We start from the raw sequence: 19,577 nt of genomic DNA, 5'->3' as shown, positions 1-19,577 counted from the left end.
TGAGGTCAGTACTTATTACACATACTATCTGATAGGTCTTTTCCACCAATTAAGAGCTTGGGAATTTCTCTGTTCAAAGGACCATATAATAATAAACAATGCACTTGTGATGCGGAACAGCAGCTTTTGGTGATATACTTTTTATAACACTGTTACATTAGTTTAATGCTTGTTATTCCAAGTGGTGTTGCCGTACATAGCTGTCCATGATGGAAGACACAGATTGGACAATGCTACAAATGACAGTGACACTGGTAAGTAGATTGGTTTAAGTGTTTGGTATCCCCAGCAACCTCTGTAGTCTCATTTAGATACTTGTTAGCAACCACCTTTTTTAAGACACATAAAAGTAAAAATAAAATCACAAGTGGGGTATTTACTGAGGTATTTGATGTTGTAGAATAAAAGTGAATAAAAGTGAAAATAAATAAAACCTCTTGCTATGGAGTCCAGCCTTAGAGATAGGGTAAGGAGCCAGTTGAGGTGGTATGGACATTTTCTTAGGATGCCTCCAGGGTGCCGTCCATTTGAGGTCTTCCAAGCAGGTCCACCTGGCAGGACGCCTTGGGCTAGACCCAGAGCACAGAGAGATTATTCCTCATCTGGTGTGGGAACGCCTCGGGATTCTCCAGGAGGAGCTGGAGAATGTTTCTGGGAAGAGGGACTCCTGGAATACTTTGCTTGACCTGTCGTCACTCAGACCCGACCTTGGATAATCTGAAGAAAATGGAAGAACGGACAACAACAAGTACTGAGCAAATAACAGGAACCCATTGCAGTATAAAGCAGTTCAGTATAACAACACACCATGGCCTCGAGCTGACTTACATCTCTCTACTTTAAGTTTTCATTACATCGCAGGAATTTATTCATTCATTTATATTTTAATATCTGTGCCTTAATATATATTTCACTCAGGACTGCATATGATTAGGTATCAGTATCTAACCATCTAATGCAGGAATTTATAGTCATGCCCAACAAACTGAAGGCTCTCACACATGTTCATGAGTGAATGCCATGTACAGATTTTTTAATCATGATGCCACAAATTATACAAAATCTCCCACCCCAATAATCCACCCACGCCTTTGTTCTATTTTTTTTTTTTTTTTTAGCTCTTTCCACAATTAACTGGAGATAACTCTTCCCAGCTGGTGATAACTGTGTAATGTTTTCTGCCAATAACTGTCATGGATTATCTTTGTATTAATTATACTGTGATCGCTGACATGCTTCTTGTTCCCAGTCTGCAGATCTGAAATTCCCTGCAGCCATCACACTGTAACCACTAAATAAGATTTTAATGTTGACTCAATTGTTTTTGTTTCTGTGAGTAACTCCTACAGCATCTTTAGGACTTGACTCTGGGCTCAGGCTTTGAGAACTGAGTGCTTTGGACTTGATTAGGACATATGTTTTCTAACTGACTCACAGGGACCCTGCTCCAACATGATGATGGTGACTCTGACTTGTGCACTGAGAAACTAATGAGAGACTCCTGAAATGGCCATCATGAATCAAGTTTGCATTCAAGCTTGAGAACTCAGGAGACATGAACATTGTGGAGACTAGGATTCTCACATGTACAGGAGCACAATTAAGGTATAATCTTTCTCCTCCGTGGGACTATTTTACGTCTTATCTAACCTTAACCTAGATGTATAAAATTTGGTAGGCTTCCAAAACACATGGAGATCTTATTTTACTGAACCAAAACAAAAAACTGAACTACTAAGAAACTAAAATAAGAAAAACTAAACAATAAAACCCAACACTCTGAACCATGCAGGGAAACGAAGAAACCACATGGGGAGGAGAATCTCCCGCCCAAGCAGTTCACAGACGTGTGGTAAGAGAGACAGCAGCCCTCTCCACTCCTCAGGTCCTTCCTTACAGGTCAGGATGCTAATCGTCATTGTGTGCTTCAGTCGTGGAGGAGAAAACAGGTAGACAGATAGAGAGAGTGTGGGAGAGTGAGCGAGAGTACAAAACAACGCCCACACAATCGCTGTGTAATAGCGCACAGACAGAGCTGTGTGTAACAATCCCCCACAGGACTGACTGATTAGATTGATTGATCGAGGGAAGGAGGATGCTGTAATTATGCACCTATTATTGACAGCATATTTCACAGGTCAGAGGTCAGAGATTTGTTCCTGGATTTCAAACTGTATACAAGAATATGCAAAATAACCACTCCATGAAATGGAGACCATCTCAGTAGTTATTTATATATTATTGCTACATTATAACCTTTAAGACAATTTCTCAGTGCTCATAGGTCGTCCCCATGTGGCAACCCTCCATGACATCACCCATTGGTTTGTGAACTGCTGTTTTCAAGCCTCGAGATTGGCTTAATAGATGTTCCCATCTTGTTTTTTGGAACAAGGAGGAACCATATTTGGATTGAAGGGTGGATCTAATCTGTGTCCACGAGAACACTACCTGACCGCAAAAGGTTCCTGGCTGCGACAGGTTCCTGGCTGCGCCATGCGAAGATGCTGCTAACACAGTTAGCTTTCACAATTTGAGGTAAACTTTATAGTTAACTGTTAAGTAGTTTTAGAAGCCAATTGCATACATGTCCACGTTTGGCAACTATCACATATATGTTTTCCTGGAGTCTATGCCCATTTTTATATACAGTCTATGGTCAGACCACACCCATCTTCATACTCTGCCTTTATCTGGATCTCAGCTGCAAACCTGTAAAGTTTTGTGACTTTACCTTGCAGGTCGTGACGTTATCACACCTACAAAATCTGGTCACAGACATTTAAATACCTGCCAAAACCACCTGTGTGGTAGTTCCTGTTACAGTAGATGTCACTAGGAAGCATACACACACACATACACACACACACACACAACCCCTTTTCTATAGATACAGAAACATAGCACAAAAAATGTGTTAACAAAATTTTAAATTGTGAAAAACAAAGATTTATCGGTCGCTGGTCAACAAAATCCAATTGGCAGATTTCTGATTTCTTATTAAATAGAGTCTGTAAGACTACGTTACTGTGTACTGACAAAGGGCAAATCTCCCTGCAGTCAGGTTCTAGATGACCTAATACAATTTCTGCCACTACAGTTGGACTAAATAATATCATGATTGTACTGCAATGAAAACAATACCAGCCACACACTGTCACTGCTGGTTAAAATGTCTTTAACTTTGATTGCAAACACTGCTCCAAGGCCTGCTTACATTAGATGGCCTACAGTCTATTGTGTACGTCCATCACATCCTTGTTGGTTCGCTCCAACATATGGCCACAGTCTGTGTTGTCATTTCCTCCTTATATACACTCCTTAATACACTGAATCATCTTGCAGGTTTTCTGACTGATAGTCTGCATTTGGCACAAATCATTTAGATTTGTAACTTCCTGACTTCCATGCATTTATTAAAGCTGATAAAGACTGCTAATGGTCAGCCACCATTATATATTTACATATATATATACAGGTGTTTTTAATTGAATAAGTTACTTCAGATTTTAAAGCCCCTTTGTGTAGATTGGGTGATTTTAGCATTATGTGATTGAAGCATCTTGCAAATTAAAGCTACACTGATCCAACATTTTGATCAACCATTAGTTTGTCAACCAACAGCTAGTCCTTGTGTCTGCCTGTACATTACTGGCTCGGCAGCGGTGGGTCGCAAAAGAAAAAGGTTAGGTGAGGTTAAAGACACAATAAATCTGAGGGATATGGCAGTGTGTGATCATTCTTTGCTCATCCATCACTGTGATTTTCCAATTACGCATAGTCATTTGATACATTGGTGATATTCTGGCGGCCAGACCTTTGACCTATCTGTGTGCTAGCCATAGATTGGCCATAGCAAAGATGTCACCGATCACCACCTGGTGTTGAGTTGGATCAGATGCCAGGGGTAGCCAGTAGCGAGGGTGGACTGGTCATTTGCGATTTCACTGGGTGGTGGACACTATCGGTGAAGGAGGCCATTAAACTGAAGAAGAAGAGACAGACAGGTGAGGACTGAGGTGTGTGTTTGTGTTCGTGTCTGTGCTGCTTTATAAGTTTGTTTAAATTTTCATTCATTCACACTCTTTGTTTCCAGCATAACTTGGAAATATACAGCCCCACTGATGCGTTTTATGGCTCTCAACTTGAAGGAAGATGAGCTTTAATGTTATGCCTTTGAAAGCCTCTGTAAGCTTTATTATAGCAGAGTATTTAAAGGCTCCAGGAGAGAGATAAGACTCTGGGATTTGATGCATTTACATAAAGAAAAAGCTCCGGCTTATGTTTGTATTATTATGGCACGAGCCTCAGCTTTAATAACATGGAACGAACTAGACAAGGATTATGGAATTAGCTAAATTAATAGTGTTTATTGGTGAATGCTCTCACTTTAATTGGTGCATATGTTGTCATTATTGAGACATTAGGCCAGAGTTCCTGATGCACCCTCTCTTTTAAACTCTCTCTGAGCACAGCGACCGCCTAAAACAACTGTTGAATATTCATCTGGATCATGAAGTGAAGTGTCTGATGCAGACGACTCCAGGGGCTGGAGGGCAGATGTTTCTTAAAAGCATGCTAAGTTTTTTCCCTGCTACCTCAGCTCAATCAATTTACATTTGCACTGTCCATCCGCGCGTGCACAACAAGGGCATCATTGTAATTCTCGGGGTGTGTTGCCGCTTGTCACGAGTCCAGAGGTTCCCATCCACTCTATGTTAATGCATGTGCTGCTGTGCGTTGTGCGTTGCATACATTACAGCGCAACAATTAGATGCACATTCTCTGAGGTTATCCTCCAGACCACCTTCATACTCTCCCTCGGTCGGACCTGCTTGTGTAAGTAAGACAGATATCCCGATTAGAAAAAGTGCACAGGACTCTCTTGTCCATTAGAGCACAATTTGATTAAAGCAAATCAGTTTCTATGACTATCACAGGCCTCACAGCAATTTGAAGATGCTGCATACAGGTCAATCTGTCACTGTCTGCTCGTCTCGGACAGGAGTTTACCACTAGGTGGCACTGGAGCTGCGTGTGGAGCATGTCAATGATACTCGCTGCATTTTGACAAACTGGGAGGAAAGAAAAGTAAAACTGAGACTGAGACTTTCTTTTCATTTAAAGAAATACTGATATAATGTCCAACCATTCAACCACCGGCATTACTGCTATAGGATTAATACCACCATTACTAGTGCTCTTACTATGACATATCCCACCACTACTATTACTGTTGCTACTCATGTGTGGAAGAATTATCGGCAACATTCTTAAATCTTAATTTGAAGATTAATTAGTAACATTATGTGTCTCATATAAAGTATTATAAAATCAAAATGCTCAAAGAACTGAATTCCATACATTTTTATTATGTGTACCTGGGCTGTTCTTCAGTGGAAAGTAACTATGTCGTACTGAGCTTGTGTTTCCATGCTATGCTTCTTTACACTTCTGCTCCACTGTATTTCAAATGGAAATAATGTACTTTTAAATCCACTACATTTATTTGACGGCTGTAGTTATTTTATAGATTCAAATCTTTAGTCCCAAACTGCCCAACACTGTATAAAAATATAGTTCATATGAACTGTACCTACCTCAGCTTCAAATTTAAATAGCTACTTACACATTAATGCATCAATAATAGTATTACATTTCCTACAGGACTTCTATTAAATTTTGGTGTTGTTTACTTACTTCTTTCAGAGCTGCAGTTACTTTACATATTAATAATTTCCTCACAAAACACAGGCCCATCTCATCAATTCACTGCATTAACATAGATGCAACTGTCAAGCACCCTCAGCTTAAAATGCTGCATATACATGAAAGCCTCAATAATTATAATCCAATAATAAAGTATAGTGTATAATAAAGTAACATAGGGGCCATTTTTTCTAAATGTTGAAGTACTTTTTTATGATTTTACTTTTGGTAAAACTTTGAATCCAGATTTGGAGTTTGGGAAAGTTTTACATTAGTTCACTGTTTTGTTAAAAATGGTGAATATTTCTGCCTCTGCCTCTCAAGTAAGTTACTGCTGTTGACTTTTACATCTACAGCCATATTTGCTATTACTTAAATACAGTTTTCTTAATGTGCCACTATAAACAAATGAGATTGTACTTCCTTATTGTAGTTACTTCCATTCAGTGTCCATATCGCTTATCCTCATAGTAGCCTACTTTTAGTACAATTTTCTGATTTTACTTTACTTGTTTTAATAATAAAAGTAGCAGCTGCAGCAGAGCAGTGTAATCCAGTTCACCTCTCTATATTTGTACCAACGGGACAAACACATTTTTTGTTTAGAGTTTGTATCTTTCAAAAAACATTTCTGAAAAGAACCTTTTTTTTAATGTGATGCTCTGGAAAAGAAGCGCACATCTGGACGCGCTCATTTCCTCCGAGCGGGGGTGCACCTCACGCCGCCCCCCCCCCCCCCCCCCCCCCCCCCCCCGGCAGCACAGCAGTGGTACAATCCGTGTTGGATGCTTTAGCTCATTGACCGGCGGACAATCCTCATCAGTACCAGCAGAGCCCCGGAGCTTCTGACAAAACCGGCCCTTCATTCCCCCACAAAGCGAGCGAGCAGCCGCCTCCAGCCTCTCCGCCCCGCCATGAAACAGACTCTGAGCGAACTGTTGAGGATGAGTAGGATTTGCCGGATGGTTTTTGCCACTTGTTTGGGATCCTTTATTCTGGTCATCTTTTATTTCCAAAGTATGTTCCAACCAGGTAGGATCCCTCTCCGCTCCTCTCTCTGGGATATGTGTGTGTGTATACGTGTGTGTGTTTGGTGTGCGTGCGTGCGTGTGTGTGTGTGTGTGTGCGCGTAGCTATGTGTGTACTGATGTATGGAGTCTGGTCTGGCAGCCTCCTGGCATGTTGACAGATCGATTTGTTCAGGCTGTACAGTAACGCAGCAGATGAATAATTGATATACTGTGTCGTGTAAAGGCGTAAATCACCCCGCAGGTGTGCTCTGGCTCAGATCACTCTCTCCCATGCTGTAATTACAACACCCTGGATTGATCGTTTTGTCACACTGATTCTCCGGGTTTCGCTGAGCGGGTTCCTTTTTTCTTTGTGGAGGTGCGCGTTTGGTTTGGGTGTGATTGGACGGAGCGAGCGACCAGGCGCCGTTCGCTCGATCCCCTCAGCTGACAAGTGGCACGGAGAGATGGTGAGCGAGGCTTTTTGTCTCCAGAAACGTGGCATGGCGAGGGGGGGATTCACGGTGCACGGGCGGCAGCGGGCTTTGGCAAAGTGCGCACTTTTCAGCCTGAAGATCCAAAAATAGATCCACCTGGAGGTTCCCACCATCTGGACCAGGAGGAAAAGACTGGAGAAATGAATTTGGAGTCCAGTCTAAAAATAAACCATCTTTAGGGAGAATTTAAAGCCGATGTCCTGTCTGATCTTTGCACGTTTCTTTTACCACACAGCAACGAAAACCCACTTTATAACCCAATCTGTATCAGTGAGACTCCGGGGGAAGAAGGCGCATCAAAGTGTGTGAGGTTAGATTTGATTTGTTGCCTCTGCGCCACGATCAGAGAAACCTGCGGTTGGAAAGCAAAAGCGCAGCTAGTGGACAGTGGTAGACTCAGTGCTGACCTACTGTACAACAGGTTTACTGTGGGGGGGGGGGGGGGGGGGGGGCTTTCTGTGTATTTTGCTCTCCATGAAGACAAACTGGATCCTTTCCAGCACAAATTATTCTCACCTTCTGCTGTTGGAGACGGACTCTGATTCTGCTGGGCTCAGTGCCTGAGTCACTCCTGTCATACTCCAGGTTGCATCCTCCATCTGCCGCTGGTGGCTCTTCGGTGTCAAGGTGCAGAAAACACACACAGGACTGTGTGTCAATCTATAGGTGAGGATAAAAGATGGGGGGATGAATCTGAGAACAGGAACCTCGGATGAAGCTGAACAGAGGGGCTGCCACATCTCTGATTCAGGAGGCATTTCTCTCTAGATGAACCGGCTCTGTGTGATTCACCTGGCAACGACTGATGTTTCTATTCCCCCCCCTCACATTTAGCCCTTTGTTTGTTGATGCGGACTTTACACAGCTCACTGCTGTATGTGGTAGAGTCACTGTTTTTCCTTCAAGTGTTGGAGTGGTCACTCTGTCACAAACTGAGCTGGTTCATTTGATGCCTCAAGTAATGGTGCATCAAAACTCTGAGACAGACGCACACGTCACACATCCTGAAGTTTACCTCTAAGTTATTCACATACGGAAATGTAGAGTGTGTTATGCTCATAGTGGCATTGATTCTGCGTCAGGTCAGTCACCATAGAGTGAACACAAACTCTTCACTCCCTGTTAGACGTCTTAGGAACAAGTGTTATAAAACTGCTATAAAAATGTGGGTGATTAGTGACAGCAATCACAGATACAGGGCAGGTGAAAGTTGGTTGTATTTCACCAGGTTTTGCAGCTGAGAAATAATGCATGATTTCCACAGGGAACCTCTGAAAGGTGTCATCGGTTCATAACAATTGTTATAGGACATTCTCATGATATTGTGTTCTTGTAATATACACACTTTTTTTTTTTAATGGGGTAGCCAATTTCCTCATTTCCAGTCTTTATGCTAAGCTAAGATAATCTGCTGTAGCTTTATACTCACTGTACAGACATGGCACATTTTCATCTAATATATAAAAAAGCTTGGATATCAAACTGTTGAGCAGTTCTTTTAAAGTTGTAGTTTTACCTGCTGAGGTTTTGAAATGAGATTTGTCTCTGACATTTCTGCTTTCAACTAAAATCATTTTAGGTGAAATGAATTTAATTAACAGTGTTTAAAAAATAATATTATGACATGATGTGGCAACATCTTTTTTCCCAGTTTTCTTTGGAACTAATAGTCCCACGGAAAACAGTTGACAGAGTGTTGGGTGAGTGATCCAGAGTAACAGTTTCACTGATTCTGATGCTCAATTGAACTACTAATGATAGTTCATTGACCTCCACTGACCTTTGTGAAAAATAGTGAGTGAGAAAATCCAGTGATGAGTCGAGACATGATGATACATGAAGAGCTGAATAAGCTCCGGGATACACTATACAGTGAGTGAACAGTAGGTTCTCGTAGTCAGAGTGTTGGACGTTGGAGAAATGTGCAGGTGTAAAGACCTGGGCCACTTTGACCAGGGAGGAGGGATGATCCACCAACCACAGACAGGGTGTTGGGGGATGTGCTGGAACAAGTCTTACACAAGGTGGCTCCATCCTTTAAGTCCATCAGGACTTTAAGTCCAACTTACAAGATCTGCTGCTGACGTCTTGGTGCCGGATACCACAGGGTCCCCACAGGTCTTAGAGAGTCCCTGTCTCGGCAGGCAGCAGAGCTGTTGTGGTGGCACCCTAAAATCATCTGACTCATCAGTGTATATATATACATTTTTTGGGGTGAAATGACCCTTTCAGACTTCGAGGCCCCTCCACCTGAGAGGGCCCTGTACTCAGATTTGATTTAGTTGAGGATTACGTAACTGTATCCTGTCACAGGAACAATGCACAGAGTGAGACCTCTCTTGTACTGTGCATCATTAAATCAGCTTCCAGGGAGAGAATTGATTGTAAAAAATTAACCGAGACTCAATTAAACCCTTGTCAACGACCCCTGGATTCTGCTCTCAGAGTTGTGCCAATCGCCACAGGCTTTGCATCAGCTTCCTTCCAATACACACAAACATACACACACACTCACACACACAGACAGGTCACAAAGTGGATGTTTTATTTCGTCATGGTGATGACAGGGTGCTGGCTCCAGGACGCTCTGATTGAAGAAGAGATGTCTAAAGATGAGTGTTTGTGCAGGAGCTTGGATATAACTGCTAATGATGCAGTGTGTATTTAGGTGTGATTACACAGGTGAGACAATAAGTTATGTGTGTGTGAGTGTGTTTAATGTTGTTGACTTCCCTTATAACCCCTCATCTTATCTCTGCCTGTTTACCGTCTTTCTTAAATGACTTCATCACTGTTTTGCAATCTCCCTATCTTGATTTTCCCTGTTTTCACTCTCCCTATTCTTCCCTTTCTTTTTCCCACACACACAAACACACACACACACACACACACACACACACACACGCACACACATGCACACACATTCAAACACAACCATGCGCAGCAGCACCATTGTTGTCCATCAGATAAAGTTCCAGGCAGCGTCTCCCTGGTTCAGGCATGTTTAGCGGGCCTGGGAATACTGTCTGGCCTCCCAATGTAAACTCTCACCTCTCCTCCAGGACTTGTGGGGTCATGACCTCTTGTAAAAGGGACAGAGGAGGAGGGGGCACAGTGGTATCACACTCTGGCCTTAACTAACACACATATCTCAAAACTTAAAGGCTGGTTTAAACTGTGTTTAAAATGCAAAATGTAAGATTTATGACCAAAAAGAAGCCGCACTGCTGTGACTTTGCTTTTACTTCTCTACATCTTGTGTGGAAGCCGCAGAGCGAGCAGAGGTGGAGTAACTGAGGACACTGATTTTAGCCTGCAGTGCTGTATTAGATTTTTTTATGGAGTGATGTGTCACTTGTTGTTAAAGCAGACAGACTGCATGGCAGCAGGGGGAAACATTCTGTAAGCTTGTTATCATGCTCAGTGTCTAGTCAGGCTGTTTGTACCTGTCTGGTTAAGGTATATTCCAACTTTTTGTTAAACAGTAAGCTTGGTGTGGTGACAAACAGGAGTAAGTGAGTGAGAAAATGATAATTTTCACTCCACAAGAATAAAGTATAAAGTTTTTTCACTGTACTTAAAAAATACCTGACATGAAAAAGATTTCTTTTAATTTATTATGCTTTAAATTGTAAATATAAAGATGTTATTGTAAACTTGTAACCCAGTGACAAACCCAAGTCATCTAGGTTCTATTGATGTTGCTACAATATTGGTAACAGGTTGGATTTGAACCCAGGCCGCTGCAGTTACGACTGATGTATGACTAATGACTGTGACTATGGTTGAACGTCATAAAGCTGGATTACATTCGTTAGGATCACGATGTGAACTGAACCGGACATCCTGTACGGAACAGCACACACATGTACTGTTACATGGTTTCAGTCTAGTGTCAGCTGGTTTCAATCTATTATCAGATGGTTTCAGTCTAATGTCAACTGGTTTCAATCTAGTATCAGCCGGTTTCAGTCAACTGTCAGCTGGTTTCAGTCTATTATCCGCTGGTTTCAGTCTAGTGTCAGCTGGTTTCAATCTAGTGTCAGCTGGTTTCAATCTACTGTCAGCTGGTTTCAGCATAGTGTCAGCTGGTGTCAATCTAGTATCAGCTGGTTTCAGTCTATTATCAGCTGGTTTCAGTCTAGTGTCAGCTGGTTTCAGTCAAGTGTCAGCTGGTTTCAATCTAGTGTCAGCTGGTTTCAGCTGGTTTCAATCTAGTATCAGCTGGTTTCAGTCTATTATCAGCTGGTTTCAGTCTAGTGTCAGTTGGTTTCAGTCTATTATCAGCTGGTTTCAGTCAAGTGTCAGCTGGTTTCAGTCTAGTATCAGCTGGTTTCAGTCTAGGGTAAGCTGGTTTCAGTCTTGTTTCTGACATTATCCTGCCAAATCATTTTGAAAGAGCAACTGCCAATGGAAAAAGTCCAACCCTCGGCCGACGAATGGTGTAACTTCATCACTCAGTCACTCAGTCACTCATGGACATTCAGGGATGTAGGACTGCACCAAAAAAAAGTGTTAATTATTTATGCGCTAATTATTATGCAGTTTGACTCCACTGACCAAAGTTGGCTTGTGAAGCAGGTGCTGTGTGCAGTCACTGGGGCTAAGCTAACCCTCTAGTCAGTAAATCCCTCCAAAATACAAGTTAAACCAAAAAGTAATATTTATTTCTACAAGTGTTAAATACAGAGACTGTAATGTTTGGCCCTGGAAGCTTTGCATTTTATTTAAGGCATTTTTGACAGAGATAAGCTGAGTAACCAAAGTGATTTAATTAATTACTTGTGCAGATTTATAATTAGAAAAGTAATGAAATTACTTTTCAATGAGTTTGGAGTAGGTGATTAATCGATTAGCTGATTGATGAAAACTGAAAATCTGAAGGTTTTGGACAGTTTTTTTGCTGATCAAAACAGAGCATTTGAAGATATTAGTGGTTAGTCCTGGCATCTTCTCATAAACTGGTCTTTAAATATGCTGAGAGTCATCCACCACAGGCTGGTGATTTTGGGCCAAACCTCTCATCACATTTCGGTTACCAAAGTCCTTTAAGAGCCTTGTTCCAAACTGAAATTCAAACATTTGGAAAAAAGGGAGAGCTAATCTGACAAAAGAACGGCTGGCGTCATCAAAAGCTCACATTAGAGTATGACTGGAGTCATTTAAGATACTTACTGACGGCAGTTGTGTACCCTCGCATGAAATATTGAGTCATGAATTTAAGACAGCAAAAGCTTTCTCCAAAATGAACATGTGGTTTTAGAAAGCAAACAGAAAACATCGCTACAGACACATTATCACAAAGAGTCTGGTGGTGAGACATGGGTCATTCAGGCCAAAAGGAGGTTGTCACGCCCTTTTGTTCTATTTCAGCCTGAAGGGCTGGCTTGTTTAGTTTAGCCGCTGCTCACTGACGGCCCTGAAGCGAGGACCTGTGCCCTTCCACCTCCATCTTGTCTCTCTGAATTCACTTTAAGTCCAGGGTCACTTGGTGCCTGTGACAGATCCAGACTGCCTCATCAGGCCGAGGCTCTGCTGCTCCTTTAAAGGCAGAATAGCTGCTGAGATCAGCGCAGCTAATAAGGCAGTTTGCTCTGTGGGCTGCTTGTTTGGTTTCTTTGTGAAGTGCCACTGGGATATTTTGGAGTCTGTGTGTGTGTGTGAGCTCTGTTCGTGTACTGTTCTGTGTCTTTTTTCAGGGTGGTAACCACGCTTCTACACCCAGATGCTTTTACATCTCCGTCAAAGCTCTCAGAGCGGTCGGCTGCACACAGAGCCTGACCTGAGTGACCTCATTTGAAATCCCAACATTATTTTTTTTCACTGTGTGCGTGAGGGAGAGATTTTGATAACAACGGTCACGCACTGGTTCAAAGGGAGGAATGGGAAATACTTGAGAAAGAATAAAATACGCCTGCCTGGAATTTCTGCGGGAAACTCTAAATTCCTCACCTTGGTTGTTCTGTGGTGGTGGTGTCAGTCGTGTCAGCTGTAACTGAAGTGCGAGGAGAGGGTCCTGAGTTACTGGGGTCACTGACCTCAAACATTGGAGCCTGTAATCCATGGTCATTTTTCACCATTATCATATATTTTATACCAAAGAATTAATTAATAAGTCGTAAAAAAAAATGTAAAAAAAGTAATCAACAGATTAAGATACTGAAAATAATCAGTAGTAGAGCTGCTCCTGATGAAGGATTTTTCTGGTCTACTGGTTAATTGAAGCCATTAGTCATCTACTCGTCACACGTTTATGATATTAATTCAATTAGTTAAATGTATTTATATTTTTCTGGGGTGGGGGGCATCAGTAAATGGTTTTAGTCCAGGGCTAAGAATTAACTAATAAAGCTAACACTGCCACATTATAGAGAGAAAAAAAACTAATAATGAGCCTTTAAAATCTAAATTTTACAAGCGTACGTACAAAGTAAGTCTCCTGTTAACAACACAAAAGTGCTAATGATCCAGAAACTAGCAAGAACATTAGACTGAGTGGCCATGCTAAGTGGCTAACATTACGCTACTTACATATTTCAAATATAGGGTTGCCATCCGTCCTGGTTTTCCTGGTATTGTTCTCTTTTATTTCTGTCCTGAAAACACTTGCAACAGTTACAATTCCTATACTTTCATTTGATTGGTTGCAGATATACAAAAGTTGATCTTGTTACCTAGCAACTACCGAGCACATCCACATCCACTCCTTCAGACAGAGAGGATTGAGTCGGGTGACATCAAGAGTGTATCTGATGGCATCTGTATCTGAAATATCTGAAAACAAAGCTTAAGATTATTTTCTTTGTGTGGTGAAATGCAGGAGAGATGGATGAGGAAGACGTAGCATCAAATGTTTGTTGGTAAAGTTTACATGTTGCATTCTTGGGATCGTCCCCTCAGCCTCTCAAAATGATCCCACACTTAAATTGGGTCGACTGAGAATCGTCGTGTAGCGTCATGTTGACTATTGGGTGTCACCCTGACCAGTAGGTGCAGCACTGGGTTTTATAGCGACTGCTGTTACACAGATGATTTGATAGTTTTCCCCATTTTGGACTTATTTCATTCTGTTAAAGGTCAGCTTTGTCATTGTTGGTTTGCAGGTCGTCAATGATGCTGATGTCTGTATGAGAGTCAGGGTTTCCGTGGTATTCTGTTCAGGTGTCACATAGATGGTCCACCAGCTCCACTGTCTTTAAAGCCATTTGGTTCATTTTCACGCCTGTGTTCATCAAATGAAAAACTCTAGTTATCCTCAGTCAGATACTACGGTTATAAAATGAAAGTGTCAGCAGAGCAGAGTCACATCACAGAGTCCGATCAGAGCAGAGTGGACTGATGAATGATAAGCCATGTTTAAGGGGGGGGGGGGAATGTTTGTCTGGTTTCTCTGTGGAGGAGTGGTGTCTTTTTAAGGCTGTTTGCTGCTCCTCAGTTTCTCAGTATACCACAGGGACGTCCTGCTTCAGTGCTCCACACAGCCTGACTGATGTTATCAAAGTGAGAAGGGAGATGACCCAAACACATGAAATAAGATAGCCGCATCCTCTGTTTGTGTATGTGATCGCATTCATGCTTGTGGGTGTGTTTGTGCCTCATTTCCCTGCCCCAGCCCATTCCTCTGTCACCCCCATATGTGTGTGTGTGTGTGTGTGTGTGTATTGTGAGAGTGAATTGCGGATGTCCTGTTTGTGTGATCTTAGTGCTGCTGCTGTTTTCCTGCTCAGCTCTGCTGCTAAATCCTGGATCACACATCACAGCACAACATCAGCTGTGTCCCACCATCCACACCCACCAGAACAAGACCCAGTTCAGCTGCCAGACACACACACACACACACACACACACACACACAGTGTCCCATGGAGGGAAGACGATATGCATCAGCTGGTCAAACTAGGACAAAATAACAACATTGGAACTGAAGTTGGTGTAAAAGAAACATATTAGAGAACAAGATTGAGAATTTGTTATGTGACAGCTCCTCAAATTATTCTGAAGGGATAACTCCCTGGTGCACATTTTACATCTTAAACCACAGTCTGTGCAGATGCTGCTTCTTTTTCCTTCATATAATCTAAACTTTTCCCCCCTCTGTAGACCTGGCCACAAAACTAAAAATATTCAGACACATTCTTTTCATCAGAATTATAAAGCCGTGTGTTCACATGGTTCCACTTTATAAATCTCACTCATTAAGAAATTAACAACAACATTTAGCCACTAATCAATGATGATAATGAATGAAACTCTGTGAAGTTGGTTTTATTTTATGATAAATTACCCGTTGTATTTTCACTTCACTGTAACTCAGCTCGCTCTAAAAAAAACCATGTGTTCACATGATCAGAGGAATGTGTGAAGTGACACATTCTGTCTTTATAAATACCAATTTATGGGCGGGAAATGGCGTACAAAGGTTTTTTGTATGTAAGCATCATTTATGCATCTGACCCCAGGTGTTAAAAATCACATGAGCACCGTCTCTGGTGTCTAAATAAAGCTGTACTGAACATTTTCACCAAAAATAAAAAAACATCTCTTTAACAAATATAGACGATAAAACCAGAGATGATACGTATTCCATGTCTACATGTGATGTGACGGTCTGACACCCATTCACAGTCATACTTCATCATAGCCTTGTACATACTCTGACAAACCAACCAAACATGGCACTCTCTGGTGAGCACCAGGCTTTAAACCATGTACGTCCTCCTGAAGAGCTGCTCCTGTTGCTGCTGTGGTTTGAGCCCGATGCTGAGGACTCCTCATTTACCAGACTGAGCTGTTAACCATCTGCATGAGTGTCTGGACTTCGTTAGAGAGGCGATGAAAGGGCTGCCACAAAGAAAGAGACATGAACACACACACACACACACACACACACACACATACACACACTCAGCTCAGATCTAAACCATCTTGTAAAAGGAGTTAACCTAGACTGGAAAGATTTTTCTACTCTTGTGAGGACACTCCCAGTTTTTACAACCATTAAGTCATTAACAGACAGAGTGAGACATTCCCATAGCACAAAGAACAAACAGGCTTATTCTGAGGAAAAACAATAGACAGACAGTCTGCTCTTCAGTGTGTGTGTGTGTGTGTGTGTGTGCTATGAAACATGACTACCATCTGTCAGACTTCCATTTTCCACACTGACATCTGGACTCTCTTGTGTATGTGTGTATATGTGTGTGTGTGTGTGTGTGTTAGGAAACTGCTTGACAGAAACTCCAACCAAAAGTGGATGTTGGGATTTTTAGAGCTGGCAGCTGTAAATAAATGTGAATTTTAAGGACTTGTGGAGAAGTCTCTGTTTCTGGGGGGGGGGGGGGGGGGGGGGCAGGTGCTGAGGAGGTTCTGCCTCTGTCTTGTGGACAGAGCGCTCACTCCAGCTACTGTTCAGGAAACAGTGCACTGATGGGTGTTGATTTGTCTCTTCCTGTGAGCAGAGCAGATTTCCTGCCAGAGACTTACGCCAGGTCAGAGAGGATGGTGAAATATAAATAAAGGTTCAATATGAAAATAATTGTTAAAGGTGCTAAATGATGTTGAAGATTCGTTTGGTATCTAAGGATTTATTTGATCCGACAGGCAGGGGAATAAGAGGATAACTAATGACTGAGGTTATGGTTTTCATCTGAACTCTGAGTCATCTTCAGCAACGACAAAATTAATCTTCATTTTCACCTTGAATATTCAGGGAGTAAACTCTTGTGAACTTTGACACATGAATCTGTGCAAACCAACAATGATGATTAGAAATGAGTCAGAATATTAGTAGTGTGAGATCTTCACAGTACGATAACCTTCACAGAAAATATGGTTTCACGGTTTACAGTGTTTCTGTGAAGGAAGTCGCCATATTAGATCTGCACGGAGGGATGGTGTTCTTGAAGACGTGCGGATGTGTTTGATGTGTTTTCACTGTGAATCCACATCCCTTTTGGGATATCCAAAGTAATCCCACGCTGCTGATTTTAATGTGTTTTTTCAGGGGATGGAGATGGAGATTAGTGATATCAGCCTCGCTTCTATCAGACATTTTCTCTGCTGCATGTGTGTGTGTGTGTGTGTGTGTGTGTGTATGGTGGAGGAAAGACTGTACAGGTGATAACCATCCATGTTCCAACCATGGTATGATAAATAATTAAATAAATACCATAAAGTGTGATGTAAAGTCGATTAATGGCTTAACTGACGACTATGAGTCGACTATAGGAAAATCTTTGGTTGGGGGCAGCACGACTTCACAGTAGGTCAGTCAGTTGCTAGTTGACCTGTCCTTGTGTCGATGTGTTTTGTGAACATTTTGGCACATCTTGTTTTGGATGGAAATTTAAAAACAGGCCCTCACAAGAAAATCCCCCAACTTCCCACTTCCACATACGGATTTCTCTATTCAGGATTCTTTAAGCGTCTCTGGCATTTAGCTAACTAGTGGAATCTGCGACATTAGCATTGGTGGACATACTGTTTTTAGTGAATCATATTCATTTATGTATTTGTTTTTCAGCACATAAGGTAAGGCATCTTTGAGACACACATGAATCATTCACCAAGATGCAACACAAATGCATTATGTCACGTTTTAAAGGAATCATCTGGTTTGAATCAGCAAATCTCACGTCCAGATCAAAACCAACCCTGGATGTTTCCCACTCACAAGTATTGTGTGTGTACCCAAAGTCCTTTTATTTTGAAAAATGTGATATACACTGAGTTTATCTCAGAAGAACAACCGCTCACAGCCAACTCCTCCACTGTCAGTCATGTTTGAACCTGTTGGTGTCGTAACGATGGTGACGTCAGATAAAGATGAAGCAGAAGATTCAAGCAAGCAACATCAGTGAGCCACACACACACACACACACACACACTGTTGTTTAGTTTGACTCACACAGACCCACTGTTTGATTAGATCATTGTGTAAATTGCGAAAAAATCCTGAGCAGCTTTAAGTGGCATACATCAAGCTGGGGTGGGGGTCAGGGGGGTCAGTGCTCTATCCTGTCTGAGGAGATCTTGAAGTCTTTAGCTGCACTGCTGTGTATGTTTGTATATGTGTGTATGTGGTGTGTGTATGCTAAGTGCTGGCATGTTGATAAGTGTTATAGTGGGAGTGGAATGGTTCCCTTTGGTCATTATGTGCGGGTGCCCCTGCTCGTCTGCAGCAGCAGCAGCAGTCAGAGGTGGGAATGTAATCACTCTGCTGCTGCCAATAAATATTGATTTGGTTGTTAGGTTTTAGCCCCGAGCTGTAACTGGAGTGTAAGAGACGCGCGTTAGCCACATTTGGACATTCATAACAGTGGCGCAGGAGAAAGCAGCGGGCATTTTTAGCTGGTGACAGAGCGGCTTTCTCACAGTCAAGGAGCCAGCGGCGTGTGTGTGTGTGTGTGTGTGTGTTTGTGTGTGTGTGTGTCTGTGTGTGTGTTTGGGTATTAGGAACACAGCAGGCCCAAACTGTGACATATGTGCCTCAAGAGGATAATGCAACAAGTGTGTGTTTGTGAGTGTGTGCGTCTGTGTGTGTGTGTGTCTGTGTGTGTGTGTGTGACTTGAAAGTCAAAACATAGATTTCGGAATTAGGGAAAGTAAGTGAGCATGGTGAGGCCCCCAGCTCTTTGACAGTCAACTGTAACATACAGTGTGTGTGTGTGTGTGTGCGTGCGGGCGTGCGTGCGTGCGTGTGAGGGAAAACAGAGAGAGGGACAGTGTGTGTGTGTTTGTGTCTGTGTGTGTTTGTGTGTGGGTGTATGTGTGTGTGTGTGTGTGTGTGTGTATGTGTGCGTGCGTGCGTGCGCATGAGGGAAAACAGAAAGAGGGACAGTGTGTGTGTGTTTGTGTCTGTGTGTGTGTGTGTTTGTGTGTGTGTGTATGTGTGCGTGTGTGTGAGGGAAAAGAGAGAGAGGGACAGTGTGTATGTGTGTTTGTGTATGTGTGTGTTTGTGTGTGTGTGTATGTGTGCGTGCATGCGTGTGTGAGGGAAAGAGAGAGAGGGACAGTGTGTGTGTGTTTGTGTTTGTGTGTGTGTGTGTATGCGTGCGTGCGTTCGTGCGTGCGTGTGAGGGAAAAGAGAGAGAGGGACAGTGTTTGTGTGTGTTTGTGTGTGTGTGTGTATGCGTGCGTACGTGCGTGCGAGGGAAAGAGAGAGAGGGACAGTGTTTGTGTGTGTTTGTGTGTGTGTGTGTATGCGTGCGTACGTGCGTGCATGTGAGGGAAAGAGAGAGAGGGACAGTGTGTGTGTGTGTGTGCGTGTGAGGGAAAGAGAGAGAGGGACAGTGTGTGTGTTTGTGTGTTTGTGTGTGTGTATGTGTGTGCGCGTGCGTGCGTGTGAGGGAAAGAGAGAGAG

General features: G+C 42.4%; 1 protein-coding gene across 2 annotated transcripts in view; it reads left to right on the top strand.

Annotated features, from left to right (window-relative positions):
* The first annotated feature begins 6,552 nt into the window (after positions 1-6,552).
* The window catches only part of chst11 (carbohydrate (chondroitin 4) sulfotransferase 11), a 96,715-nt gene continuing 83,690 nt past the window's right edge, over positions 6,553-19,577 (top strand). The window contains exon 1 of one of the 2 annotated variants that reach the window (XM_087177238.1): positions 6,553-6,726. In XM_087177238.1, coding sequence (XP_087033364.1) covers positions 6,624-6,726 — 103 coding nt within the window. In that variant the 5' untranslated portion in view covers positions 6,553-6,623. Of the gene's footprint in view, positions 6,742-19,577 lie in introns of both variants that reach the window. The other variant, XM_023418741.2, reaches the window with a different exon arrangement.

The sequence above is a fragment of the Seriola lalandi genome, unplaced genomic scaffold (genome assembly GCF_002814215.2).
Source record: "Seriola lalandi dorsalis isolate HSWRI2012SDOR001 ecotype SW California unplaced genomic scaffold, Sedor1 jcf7180002054584, whole genome shotgun sequence".
In the NCBI taxonomy this organism is placed as follows: Eukaryota; Metazoa; Chordata; class Actinopteri; order Carangiformes; family Carangidae; genus Seriola; species Seriola lalandi.
This window is presented reverse-complemented; position numbering and strand designations above follow the sequence as displayed.